Source organism: Cygnus atratus, chromosome 18, assembly GCF_013377495.2.
Source record: "Cygnus atratus isolate AKBS03 ecotype Queensland, Australia chromosome 18, CAtr_DNAZoo_HiC_assembly, whole genome shotgun sequence".
Lineage (NCBI taxonomy): Eukaryota > Metazoa > Chordata > Aves > Anseriformes > Anatidae > Cygnus > Cygnus atratus.
Window position 1 is genome coordinate 12,974,382 of NC_066379.1, and position 12,671 is coordinate 12,987,052.

The 12,671-nt window shown below is 46.4% G+C and overlaps 1 protein-coding gene across 5 annotated transcripts; it reads left to right on the forward strand.

Moving 5' to 3' along the window:
- Positions 1-9: 9 nt before the first annotated feature.
- LRRC45 (leucine rich repeat containing 45) lies at positions 10-12,641 on the forward strand. Of its 5 annotated transcripts, none has more exons than XM_035568588.2 (17): positions 10-276; positions 1,171-1,232; positions 1,945-2,015; positions 2,339-2,517; positions 3,183-3,311; positions 3,976-4,124; positions 4,681-4,739; positions 4,853-4,930; positions 5,855-5,990; positions 6,291-6,368; positions 6,539-6,650; positions 7,157-7,227; positions 8,528-8,620; positions 9,238-9,330; positions 10,421-10,594; positions 10,689-10,836; positions 11,256-12,641. In XM_035568588.2, exons 1-17 carry the CDS (start codon positions 45-47, stop codon positions 11,450-11,452), a joined length of 2,061 nt encoding a protein of 686 aa, XP_035424481.1. In that variant the 5' UTR covers positions 10-44; the 3' UTR covers positions 11,453-12,641. The 5 variants fall into 5 exon arrangements, with proteins under 5 accessions (XP_035424481.1, XP_035424474.1, XP_035424478.1 ...); XM_035568581.2 differs by having other exon boundaries at positions 4,012-4,124; XM_035568585.2 differs by lacking the exon at positions 10-276 and adding an exon at positions 359-593.
- The last annotated feature ends 30 nt before the right edge of the window (positions 12,642-12,671 follow it).

The following is a 12,671-nucleotide window of genomic DNA, read 5'->3' on the forward strand; positions in this document are numbered from 1 at the left end:
CGGCGGCGGGTGGTGGCGGCGGGTGGTGGCGCCGCGCCGCGGCCATGGAGGAGTTCCGGCGGGCCTACGCGCGGCTGTGCGCGGCCGGCGGCGCGGCGCCGCAGGAGGCCGTGCTGCGGCGGCTGCGGGAGCTCGGCGAGGCGCCGGGCCGCGGCCGCCTGGACCTGGCGGCGCAGAGCCTCTCGCTGGAGACGTGCGGCGCCCTGGGCCGGCTGCTGCCCGGCGCCGCGCCCTTCGCCGAGGTGGCGCTCGGCGACTGCGGCCTGAGCGAGGAAGGTGGGCGCGGGGCCCCGGCAGTCCCCCTCCCCGCGCGGGAGCCGACCCGCAGCGTGCGGCGGGGCGGGCCCTGGCGGCCGCTCCCGGGTGCGGCCCGTCCGTGCGGCCGCGGCCGTGCCCGCTCTCCTCCGTCCGCCGCGATCGCGGGGGGTGCCCCCGGCTAGGGAGCTGCACCGCAGCCCGGGGGCTGTCGGGGGCCCACCGGCGGTAGAGGAGGAGCTGTGGACCTGGACCCGTCTGCCGGCAGGGAGGACGGCTGGAGAAGAGCGAATTATTCCAAGCAAATGGATTTGCCCCGCCTGTGACTGGGCAGTGAGGTGACAGCGTAGTTGGAAGCTGGTCACAAATCCCTTTTTTTTGGCCAGAAGTGTTTTCCTTCTGTCTTCGAGAGTACGTCTCCAGGTGTTTAACTTGAATAGAAGAGATTGGATGTAGCTACCAGTTCAGGAAGTTTCAGGTGCTAGTCAGCTTTAATTGCTAGGTCGTTAATTCCAGGACACATTGGGTAGGGGTTCTGTCAGCCATAGGGCGATTCTCTGCTCGGTCCCTACTGTGTGAGCAGGAATTCAGTAAGCCAGCGAGAGCAAGTGCCTTGTCCATGTGGCCTGTCTGGGCACAGACCGTTTCCATGCCTGAGATAGGAAGGCCCATGGGGTGACATGCAGTTCTCTACCAATATTCTTCTTTCTCTGGTGGTAGATAAAAAACTGCCCTGAAAGTTCAGGCTCGTGCCTCCCCAGCAGCAACACTGGCCATTTGCTAAGTGATACGTTTTGTTGTAGCAACCTCTTCTGAAGTAGCTGTTGTAAAGAATGTTTTCCATCTAGGGCAGAGGGTTGCACGTACATACCAAATAAATAGCTGCCGCCTTTTTTTTTTTTTTTCCCTACCCAGGTGTGAAACTTCTATTGCATGGTCTGTGTTCTAACACCACGGTCAAATCTTTGGATTTGAAGGTGAGTCCGTTAGATTAAAATTAAGATGAATAGATTGGGAAGGAAAGGGGAGTACAAGCTTAATCAGAGTTAAAAATAGACAGTTCGAGCGCAGGTTTATTCTGCAAGATGTGTAGTTCCGTATATTTCTTGTTTTCATGGGACTCAGTCTTTGCCTCCCTAACACTGCATCACAACTTCCCAGAATTACCTCACAGTTCGTTTTCGTTTTTATTCACTTTTTTTGATAGGAAGTTATTACTGTAGATTTTTTGTCAGTTGTTACGTGGTCAGATGTAGGCTTTTCCTCGGGTTTCTCTGTTAATCAGTGGGTTACTAGTTAACTTGTTCTTCTGTAGAGTTTATCCAGCTGGCTAGTGTCTTTCTGCTAGCCTGGGGTTTGTTACTAAACACGCACTTTCAGATGTGATAATTGCTGTGCAATGAGAGTGCCCTTCTGTCTGCGTTCCTCTAGCACATAGCTGTTCTATTGGATCTACAGTCCTAAACTGCATCAGACCTGTCTTTCTCAACTGTATCCACTGTTCCTCCAGGTGTGTTTCACTTTCCAGAAGGTTGTCTGATACATGAAACAAATACTACACAGGCCATCTTTGACTGACTGAAGTCAGTATTACAGCTGGAGTACACCTGGTGGTGTACACCTTGCTTGATAGGGTAGCTAGACTGGGGCAGTGTGTAATTTACTGATCACCCAGGACTTTTGTTTCAGGGAAATAACCTGCGAACCATGGGAGCTGAGGCTTTGGGAAAACTTCTTAGGCAGAACAAATCCATCAGGAGGTAAAAAAAAAAATGCATCTGTCTCTCTTTCTGTTATTCCTGCCAAATGGAACACAAAATTGGAAAAGAATGAGGGGTGAAGATGTATTTCTTGGGGTAGGAGGAATGTCATGCTGTTCCATTTCTTGTGAAGTACGGCTCAGGTGAAGGAATGAGAACTGGAGCCCCTTCTGAGGCTGCAGGTTTCTAGCAGCACCCTGCTCTCTGAAACTGAGTTTCTGTTAGGGGAGCTCGGTGTATGAATGAGTACCATGATCCAGGTGTTGTTCAAGCTCTTGCAGCTGTCAGTTTGTAGACTCCTGTCCTGTTTGATTTTTCCCTAGCCTAATCTTGGAATGGAACAGCCTGGGCGTGTGGGAGGAGGGCTTCTCCTTTTTCTGCCAGGGATTGGGAGCAAACAACGTTCTCCAGCGACTAGATCTGCGCAATAACCAGATCAACCATCATGGGGCAGGAGAGTTGGCCATGGCACTGAAACGAAATGCTAGCCTACAGGAGCTGGGTAAGAGTGACTAGTTTTTGTCCGCCTACATGCACGCACATGCATGTGTGCGCACAGGCTCATTGCAGCCTGCCGTGATACCTGCCAACCAGTCAGCAATCATTCCCAGTTCCTGTCAGTCCAGAGTGCTTTGCAGGGCGGGAACTGTAATTGGGATCTCTGGAACCAAAACTGCAGATGAAGATTGCGTGCTTGGAGCAGAACAGTTTTTCTGGGAGGACGCAATGGGTTAATTCCCATTTCTAGATCCTGTTGGCATGCCTCATGCCAGACTCTGGAATTTACCTTACACTGGCTTTGTTCTTACTAAGGAATTTTGCTAGAATTTCATTTAGGAAAACGTGGCTCTTGGTGATGGTTCTTTCTCATCCATAGATTGTGGTTGTGGAAGGAAAGCTCATGAGATGAAATTTTGAGGGACAAACTTGTGTACCTGTTGAACTGTGATGGTTTCCTGCATTTAAGATTCATTCTTGCTTTGCCAGTTATTTTCCGTCCCCTTCATTCATCTTGAAAAGGGAGGTAGTAGTCATATATGTATGTGATGAGACCTTACGGGATTAGTTAGCACTGCATGCAGAGGTATAAGGAGCATGGCTTCTCCTGAGCCCTGTATTTTTCAGCAGATGTGTGACTACTGGGTTGAAAGTTTGCTTTCTGTATAGATTTGCGTTGGAACAATATCGGGCTTCTGGGTGGCCGAGCTTTGTTGAACTGCCTGCACAGCAACAAGACCCTGAGGAGGCTGGAGCTGGCTGGGAACAACGTTCCCAGTGACATCCTGAAAGCTGTGGGTAAGTAGGACGTAGAATCGTAGAATCATTTAGGTTGGAAAAGACCCTTGAGATCATCAAGTCCACCCATCAAGCTAACGCTACCAAGTCCACTAAGCCGTGTCCCTAAGCACATGGGAAGGAATCAGTAACTCCTCTCCTATCTCACATGAGGGATGTAGCACTTGAGGGATATAGAGCGCTTGCTGCTCCAGAAGAGAGCTATCCCTTCTCCTCTCCTTTTCTCTACAACATATACACAGTGCCCTACATTGCTACTTCTTGTCCTCTAGTGAGAGCTAGTCAGTTTGGAGATGTTACTTTTACCAGCAAGAGGAAAAAATAATTTGGATTGAATTAAAGACTGCTATGCCACATTAATATGGGAGAACTTGGGGCTTAAGTTTGCCCCTGAGTAGCCAAGTTTGGATATGGCTAATGCAGCTTGTCCTTCGTCATTGGTTCTCCTGTGACTGGGATGTTGATTACCCCACATACACTGGTCTCTTTGATTATGCCCTGCCTTGCCTCTGTAAGGTGAGAGCAGTCTCTGTACGTGGACCTGCCTGAGAGGAGCCACTGTCCTGGTGCTTTTGGTAGCACCAAAAGCTTGATTGCTTTTTTTTTTTTTTTATCATTTTGAGTACTAGGTCCTCCAGCAGTGCTTGCTGTTCTGTTGCTATAGAAACATGTCCATGTTCTCCTGCTCTCTCTGCATCAGAACAAGCCCTGGATCACAACCAAGACCGTCAGACTATCCTCAGTCAGACCCAGAACCGAGCTTGCATGCTCAGCAAGGAGATTTTGAATCTGAAGGATGAGAAGACCAAGCAGGTCAGCAGTCTTATATGTCAGCAATTCAAATTGGATGGCTGAAATCAAGTACTTTCCCTCACAGTCCCCATGAACCACTTAGTGACAGGTTTAGTGCACCTGAAGTTGCACATACATCTTTACGAACAGTACTCAGCATTGTTTAGTAAATAGGGTTCTTCCTCTGAGCTAGGTTGCTTAGGAATCAAATCCATGCCAGTGTAGGTATTGACACGTCCCCTGCTGAGCGTATTCAGTCTGGATTCTGGAGGAATTTGAGTGTGTTTTTTCACTCATATTTGTGCTCTCAGTTCTTCTGCCGTAACTGGTTTGGTATTTTCCAAGGAGTGAAAACCTAGAAATACAAGTCTGTTTTCCTTCTCACCCTTAATTGTGTAGAGTCTAGCTAATGACCTCAGTCTGACATGCTAAGGAACCATTTAAACCTCCAGTTTGGTTTCTTTCAAGAGAGTGGCTTGACCTGTCTCCTACTGTCATTAGGAAGAGAAAGCTGAGACACAAAAGTGCTTCAAGCTGATGCGGTTCATTTTCTCACTGATGCTCACCTTGTTCACAGTTCCTAGATTTGATGGATACTATAGACAAACAGAGAGAAGAAATAGCCAGGAGTGGCAGGTGAGTTGAATTTCTGAGTGCTTTCTGCTTTTTGATAGCAGAATCGGGCCCTTCCCATTTCCTCACAGAAATTAGCCACATTTTTTTTTCTCTCTCTCCCTCCCTGAATGCAGGATATCTGCGGGACGAGTCAGCCAGCTGCAGGAAGCATTGAAGGAACAGCACTCTATTATGAATTCACTGAAAGCCAAGTATGGAGGAGAAAAACGTTAATCTTCTCAGTGCTCAATGCTGTGTAGGCAGTGCTGAGCAGAGCTGTTAAGAAAGGGGCTAGCTAATCTTGTAGAGTGGCTGGCTTAGTATTTCACTTAATAATTTCTGCAGTAATATCCAGAAATTATGGCCAAATCAGGCCTTTAGATTTTTAAGTAAAAACATAGTGCATTGCTGTAAGTACAAGTGAATTACAGAAAGTGAAAGGAGTAAAGGGATTGTGGGGATGGGATGGGGACATGTTCCTTGCACGGTTTACAGCTTGGCAAGAGACTGTACCTGCTTCCGCTGTCAGTTGACAGTATCCTCTGAGAAACCACTGCAGACATGGAGGAACCTGACCAACAAGATTCTGTGTTTAGGAGCAACGAGCTGGAACTGCCCAGGAGTGGTGTTAGACTGTGTAGAGCCATATGCGCATGACAGTGTTTGGACTTCAAACACTGATGAGACTGGCTAGTTCAGCTAAAGGTAGTTTCATTGTGCCATGCATCAGAGTGGACATGTCCCTAATGTAGAGAGTAAACAGTTCATTTTCACTACCTGTGGTTTAAATTCTATCCCTAACATTAGATAATCTTTCAGTGGTATAAAAGAGCCAGCTTTATTCTTCTGTGAGACTGGGCAAATCCTGGAGGGGTCCAGGCAGGGAAAACATCTCATTGCAAATGGGATGGGGCACCAGAACACCAGGCTCTGAAAAGTCCCAGGTCAGTGTTTGCAGAGGCTTCTGGGTGCAAAGGTCTATGGTGGCTTTTACCCAGGGGCAAAAATTGCTTCATTTGGCCATCCCCATTTCATCCAGTGCCAAATTCATGTTAACATCTTGTACCATGTAGTTTAGAGAGCTCATTGGAAGTGTCTCCCTTAGAAAGGGTCCTGAAAAATATTTCTCTGTATAGACTGCAGATGACTGAAGCTGCCCTGGCTCTGTCTGAGCAGAAGGTGCACAATTTGGGAGAGCTTCTGAGTGCCATGAAACAGGAACAAGCCAACATGGTTGAGCGCCACTTTGCAGAGCTCCAGCAGCAAAAGCAGGTGGGCTGGATAATTCCTAGTTAGGTTTGAGAGCACGGTTCTAGGTCATACCTCATTTGTATAGATTTGGGGGATGCAGGTTGGGATAGGCAAGCATCATTCTTACCATAAGTGGGTTAGCCACACCTGCTGTGACAAACACTGTTGTGTAAATTAGATAGTGCTATAGGCATGGAGAGGAGTCATGGTGTTTGTGGGGTAGGTTGGATTTAATTGGTTGTGGTGTTGGTTGAGGGTAAGTTTGCAGTGCAAAGAATTAAGGGCTGTACAGGCTCTTTTTAATTTTTATGCCGTTTGCAGGAAGGTGCTGATCGGGAAGGGAAGCTTTTCCGTGACTTGTCTGCTTGCAGTGAGAAGAACTTGCTTCTAAGAAACCAGGTAAGAAAGAAAGTTCAAGGCTGAGAGGTGGAACCTGGGCATTGCTTGCCTCTGCTGTGCATGTGTCCTCTGCTTTAACTCATGTTTGTGTCTTTGCTAGTCTTTCTGTACAGCCAATTTGCTTTGCTACTAGGAGAAGAAACTCTTTTGTGGTGGTAATTTCCTTTTAGGTGGATGAGTTGGAGAAGAAGTGCAAAGTCCAGCAGGATCAGTTATTCCTGCTGAAACAAGACTTGACCAACGCAACAGCAGAGCTGAAGCTGCGGGCTGTGCAGGCTGAGGGTAAGTGGAGGAGCAAAAACAGCTCATGGGCACCCACGGGGTGTTGCTACTTTCAGTGAGCCAGTGGTGCGAGTTAGCCAAGGAGAAAGGGTGGAAGAGTTTGTGATACAGTATAAGTATTGCCTGCCTAGCTGGAATGCCCTGGTTGTGATCTTCCAGTACCTAAAGAGGCCCTACAAGAAAGCTGAAGAGAGGGATTCTTTATGACGGAGTGTATCGATGGGACAAGGAGTAATGGTTTTAAAATAAAGGAGGGTATATTTAGATTAGATGTAAAGAAGAAATTCTTCATTATGAGTGAAGTGATGAGACACTGGAACAGGTTGCCCAGAGAAGTTGTGGATGCCCCATCCCTAGAGGTGCTCAAGGCCAGGTTAGACAGGGCTTAGAGCAATCTGGTCTGGTGGAAGGTGTCCCGGCCCATGGCAAGGGGTTTGGAATTAGATGGTATTTAAGGTCCTTTTCAACCCCAACCATTCTATGATCTGCCTGGTTTTAATCCTCAGAGCGCCTAGAAATGGAGAAGAGAAGATTAAAACAAAGTCTTGAAGACATGGAATCACTTCGGTTAAAAGAGGTAAGAATGGCCTTTCTGTAGCTTCCTGAGTTTGGTCTCTCTTTGGTCCTGACATACAGTGGCCTCTGGAGACCATTGTTTGCTGTCAACTGCTCTTAAAATTAATCTATTCGAGTTTCTGTGGGAATAATAGACCATTGCTACAAGCAGAGCATTGTACCAGTTAGCAAGAGTATAAGCCAGAGCGGTATGTGACTACTGAAGAGGTGTGGAGACTGGTCCATGTGTCAGTGTTGCTATGCATAGTGGTAATTATGAATAAGCAATCTTGTCATGCTTACTGAAGTAGAGATGCATTATTGGAGCAAATTAAGACATACATGCTGTATTCAAACAATCATTTAAGAGGTCTCAGCTTGCTAGCATCTTCTCTGTCATGTTTCAGGGGAATTCAGTCTGAGTGTGGAGAGGACAAGAGGCTGTGATCAACTCTGTTTGGATTGTTTATTGAGGTGTCAAATCCCTTAAAATTAGCTCAGTAGATTTCTCTGAAGGTTTGGAGATCTTGTAAGAGAAGTCATAGGGAAGGTAGATACTAGTTACACTACAACTTGAAAATGAACCTCTGGTGTTTTGTATCGCTTGAAGATGAGACCTCAGACTCCCTCTCATTAAACTTGGCCTAAAAAGGATCTCTGTCTAAGGTTCCCGGTTTCTAGAGGGCAGATCATACCCGTTAGACCAGGTCCAGAGGAGGGCAGTGAAAATGGTCAGAGAGCTGGAACATGTCTCCTATGAAGAAAGGTTGAGAGAGCTTGGGGTTTTCCAGCCTGGAGAAGAGAAGGCTCCAGCGAGATCTTACTGTGGCCTTTCAGTATATAAGAAGGGGGCTTATAAGAAAGACGGAGAGAGGCTTTTCACCAGTGACAGGACAAGGGGCAACGGTTTTAAACTGAAAGAGGGTTGATTTTTATTGCATTTTAGGAAGAAAATTTTCACAATGAGGGTGGTAAGATACTGGGACATGCCCAGAAATGTTGTGGATACTCTGTCACTGAAAGTGTTCAAAGTTGGGTTGGATGGGTCTTTGAGCAACCTGATCTAGTGAAAGATATCCCTGCCTATGACGGGGGGGAATTTTATCTTCAGGGTTTCCTTTCAACCCAAACCATTCTATGATTCCATGATTCTGTCCATATTGTAGTTTCTTAGTGGAGTTCTGTGAGGGAGGGAGGTGTTTTTCTTCGATGGTAGCTGGGTCAACGGGAGGACGTTCTTTTTCATGCTGGATGGCCATGCTGTTATACCTGGAGATGTGAATGTTTTTTCTGGCACTTAAGTGGTTTCTGATGCTTTGCAGGTGGATCATATGACACAGCACATGGAGGCCAGTGAACGTTCTCTGCAAGACAGGGTCCAAAGGCTGGAGGCCATCAGGATAGCTCTGGAGGAGGTGAGAATGGGTGCTCTAGGTGCACTGGAATGCTCAGGTAGCGCAGGAGAAGGCTGCCATGGGTCCTTTGTGGAATCTTCTAATGATGACCTATGTAAAGACTGTAATGTGCTTTGGAGAGGAACAGAAGACAGCAACTGGGGCATTCAGTTTATTGGCTAAAATTATTTTTACTGTTTTGGATGAAGGAAGGAGAAGGTTCCATGGAGGAACTTGTAGATTCTGTCTGAACAAAAATAAAGTTTCCTTTGAACATAGAGAACTTTGAACAGTTTCCTTAGATTCTCTTCAGGATTTAACTCTTTGGGTTTCCTGTGGGGTCCCAAGGAGCATGTTTCTCCAGATTTGTTCTGGCAGATCTAATGCTGCCCTCTCCCATTCCCTTGTCTTTGGAAAGCTTCACCTATTACTTGCCCCTGTATAACTGAAGTTTTCACTGAATTTAGGTGACAATGTCAGGGCAAGTATGTCATTTGGATTTGTTTTCCCTGTCCCTGACTGAGAGAGGAAGTTGTGTCACTTTGTGGCCTGCAACTGGAAGCTGCTAATGTTTGCTGGTCAGTATTATGGTGATGCAGCTTCTCTACATGGAATGATCTTTCATGTTTCTGTGGCAGGAGCTGAGCCAAGTCAAAGCAGCTGCACTCACTGAGCGAGGACATGCAGAGGAAGAGTTAATAAAAGTTCGTAATCAGGCACGGCTGGATGAGGTAAGGACTGTTTGTGGGCCCTGCCTCTGTGGGAAGGATTGGATTTGGTTGCCTAGCCTGTTTTTGTCTTAGGGAGCTGGTAAGTGTAGCTCCTTCCTCTGGGCTTCACTCTCCTAATAATAGTTTGATTTCTGAGGAAGAAACCCTGAAAAGTCTGCTTTGAATCGTCTCCAGAATGTAACCACTGTCCCCTCCTGCTCTGTGCTTTCCAGTAGTAACAGAATTGATGTGGATATTGTCATAGCAGAGTTCATCTAAGTTACCAGTTTTCGAAGTTAGCAGCCAGGTGTAGATCCTGTTTAACAGCAGCTTTCAAGTGCTGTTTCTGTTTCTCCAAACTTAGAAGAATTTTCCCAGGTGGCTACTGCTGATGGATAAAAAATATCACTGCAGAGTTGAACTCTGTGGAAATGGCAGTGAAGTCAATACTGTACAAGAGAATGAGGGATGAGGAAAATACACAAAAAATTATTAGGATTTTTGCTTATACATAACAGCACAAAAGAAAATGCTTTACAGAGTTAAAAACGTATAAAAGCTGCCATTTGTTTCTGTGTTGGGACACAACAGTTCCTTAGCTGCATACAGTGGTGTTTCAGAGCCATTCAGGATATGGAGGAGGTGTGAATGACAGAGGTGTTATTGGTGCTTCTACCAAGGAAATGCCTCTGTTCCTCAGCGAGTGAGCTGGGCTTTGCAGCATCTCCATCAAAATGCTTTCCCTTAGAACACAAACAACAAAAGGAGATATGAGAAAAACCTGTGAAACATCAAGAGGTTTTTGGGGGGTACTTTGCAACATATCATCCCTGTATGGTGAGAACAGTAAAATAGGAACACCTGATAAAATGGTGAGGAGACAGCCTCGAAACCCAGGAAGCGCAGGGTTCAAGTCAACAGAAAGCAGCTTGGTTTCTCTCTGGAATGCAAGGGATACGTGCTATATCTATTATGGATACATCCTGTGCTTGTTCTTCAGGGCCAATTGACTGAACCAAGAGTTCACTGTGCAGGGGACAAAGATGGGAGTATCCCTTCACAGGAATGAAATAGGACTGATTTATTTTCTTTTTTTCTTTGTGTCTTACAGCAGCAACGACTAGAACATCTAGAAGAGAAGCTGCGGCTGATGACTGAATCACGGGATGAAGCTCAGAACTGCTGCCTTAAACAAAAACAAATGGTTAGTGAGGCTCAAGCCAAGGCCAGTCAGTTGAGCCTGCACACTGATGGACTCAGAAGGCGGATAGAGGAACTTCAGCAGGTAATTTGGACTGGAGCAGAGATACGGTCACCACAGGGGCAGAACAAATTGCTGAAGTTGTATGGTTAATCATTTATTTGTCTTTGTGTGTCAGGACCTGAATAGTAAGGAACAGGAGAAAATGACAGAAGTGAATAAAGTGAAAGTGGAATTACAGGAGCAGATTGGACACCTACAGGCTGAACGCACAGCACAGGAAGGGCTGAGAGAGAAGATTGCAGCCCTGGAGAGAGAGCTGAAAGGTGATACATCCCTTCATGCTTTTCAAATGCTAATGCGTAGTAGCCTAGAGTGGGCCTGGAACTGAGCTATGCTTACAGGTAGTGACAGAGGTGCTTCCTGTCTTTGAATACAACCATGAGTTTTACTCTCTATCCTCATGTATTTGCAAGGATTCTTATCCTCATTGTATAGAGATCAAGACTTAGAAATTAACTGTCTAAAGCTGCATAGCAAGCGAAATGTTTGAACTTCCTGCACAGTGAAGTATAACATCTTTGCAAAACCTCTCCCATAGGCTCCTGCAGCTGAAGTTGCCTTGCAGCTCGTCTGATGTACTCATCACTCCTGCTTCTGTTGTCTTTGGCTGTGCCTATCTGTTATTCCTGTTTGTTCTAGGGACGCCCAAACTTTCTGTACCAATGCTGCTCTTCTTTCACAGTCTTATCAAGCAATCACCGGGAGGCACTGCTGGACAAAGAAGGTGAAATCTCTGTGTTGCTGGAGAAGCTGAGAATGAAAGAGGCTGCCATCTCCAGGATGAGGGAAGAAGAGGCCCAGCGAGCAAATTTGTTGCAGAATGCCATCATGGCATATGTGCAGGGCTCTCCCTTAAGAACCCACAGTTCTAGGAAATGAAAGTGTGGCTTAAAGAATCCAGATACTTGCTGCCAGAAAGAGGGTGAGCAACTCAGGTACAGCCTCTTCTTTCTAAGCAGGACAGTTTTGGGGGTGAGATGAAGGCTTGCAAACTGAAAACCCTTCTTGGTTTTCAGAAACCTTGCTCCCAACAGCATAGAGGAAAGGAGGAAGGAACCAGCCATGGCTAGGATATAGAGGCTTGTGGGTCTGAGTTTTATCTGGAGTCCTTCCCCTTGCATTGCTATAGCATTTGAAGCAATTTCTGTGTTTTTTTACACAGCACCAGTCTGTCAGCATACCCTGTTGTTACCAGTTGGGTTGTATGTTCCCTGAGAAGTGGTCATTCTGAAACACTTGTCTGAATGCCAGGGCTGTCTGTTCACAATGAAACCTTGTAAATGATTGCTAGCAGTGTTTACAGTTCCCTGTATGTGGGAGCCATTTACTCTAAGCCATGGGGCCCAGAAGCTACTGATAGTGTAGATCTTTTTTATAGCCAGTGGTTACTGATGCAAGCAGCAGCTGACAGGGCTCACTTTGTCTCTTTTACCCTGCTGCTCCATGGCCCTGGCTGTAGTGATGGGCAGTACAGGTGCTTTTGTTATATATACGAACAGCTCTGTGGAGGACTGCCGTGCAGTGGCAATCCATATCTGTGTTGGATTCCTGGGTTTAGGACATCGTTCAAGCCTCTACAACACCAACTGACATAGAAAGAGAGAGTTCTGTGTTCTTCCTCGTGAACTGCAGCCCTTGACTAAAGTTCCTGTGACCAAAATGCAACAAGATTTAATTCCACTATGAGAAATGGCAAAACTGTCCTCCTGGCTTCTCAGGATCCTGGAACTGAGTGCTGGTTTTGGGGCCTTATCCTAGAGAGGAGCGATGGTTGACCCACCAGGGTGTGGATGTGTTTCCTTTCCTGGCAACAGAAGTCCATCAGGTGGCAAGCAGAAAGGGAAGGGATGTGAGGGTCTGAATCAGAGAAAGGGGAGAGCTCTGTCAGGACTCCAGAATGAGAGCCTCCTGATTCTTCAGTGAGTCTGTGGTGGGAGAAATTAGTACTTTCAGAGGCAAGTGGAAAATGAAACTTTGTATGGACCAATTGGTCTGTATTTGTGGTTTGTTTGTCATAATTCAGCTTTGCTTTGCTGTTTTAATAAAGAGCTTTTGCATTTTTCCGTAATACTGGACAATAACAATATGGTTATTTGAC

Excerpts from the sequence above, each read along its gene's own strand:
- LRRC45 (XM_035568588.2), top strand. The coding sequence starts at position 45 with ATGGAGGAGTTCCGGCGGGCCTACGCGCGGCTGTGCGCGGCCGGCGGC. Across the intron at positions 277-1,170 it reads CTGCGGCCTGAGCGAGGAAG|GTGTGAAACTTCTATTGCAT; the intron begins GTGGGCGCGGGG and ends TTCCCTACCCAG. Across the intron at positions 6,651-7,156 it reads GCGGGCTGTGCAGGCTGAGG|AGCGCCTAGAAATGGAGAAG; the intron begins GTAAGTGGAGGA and ends TTTAATCCTCAG.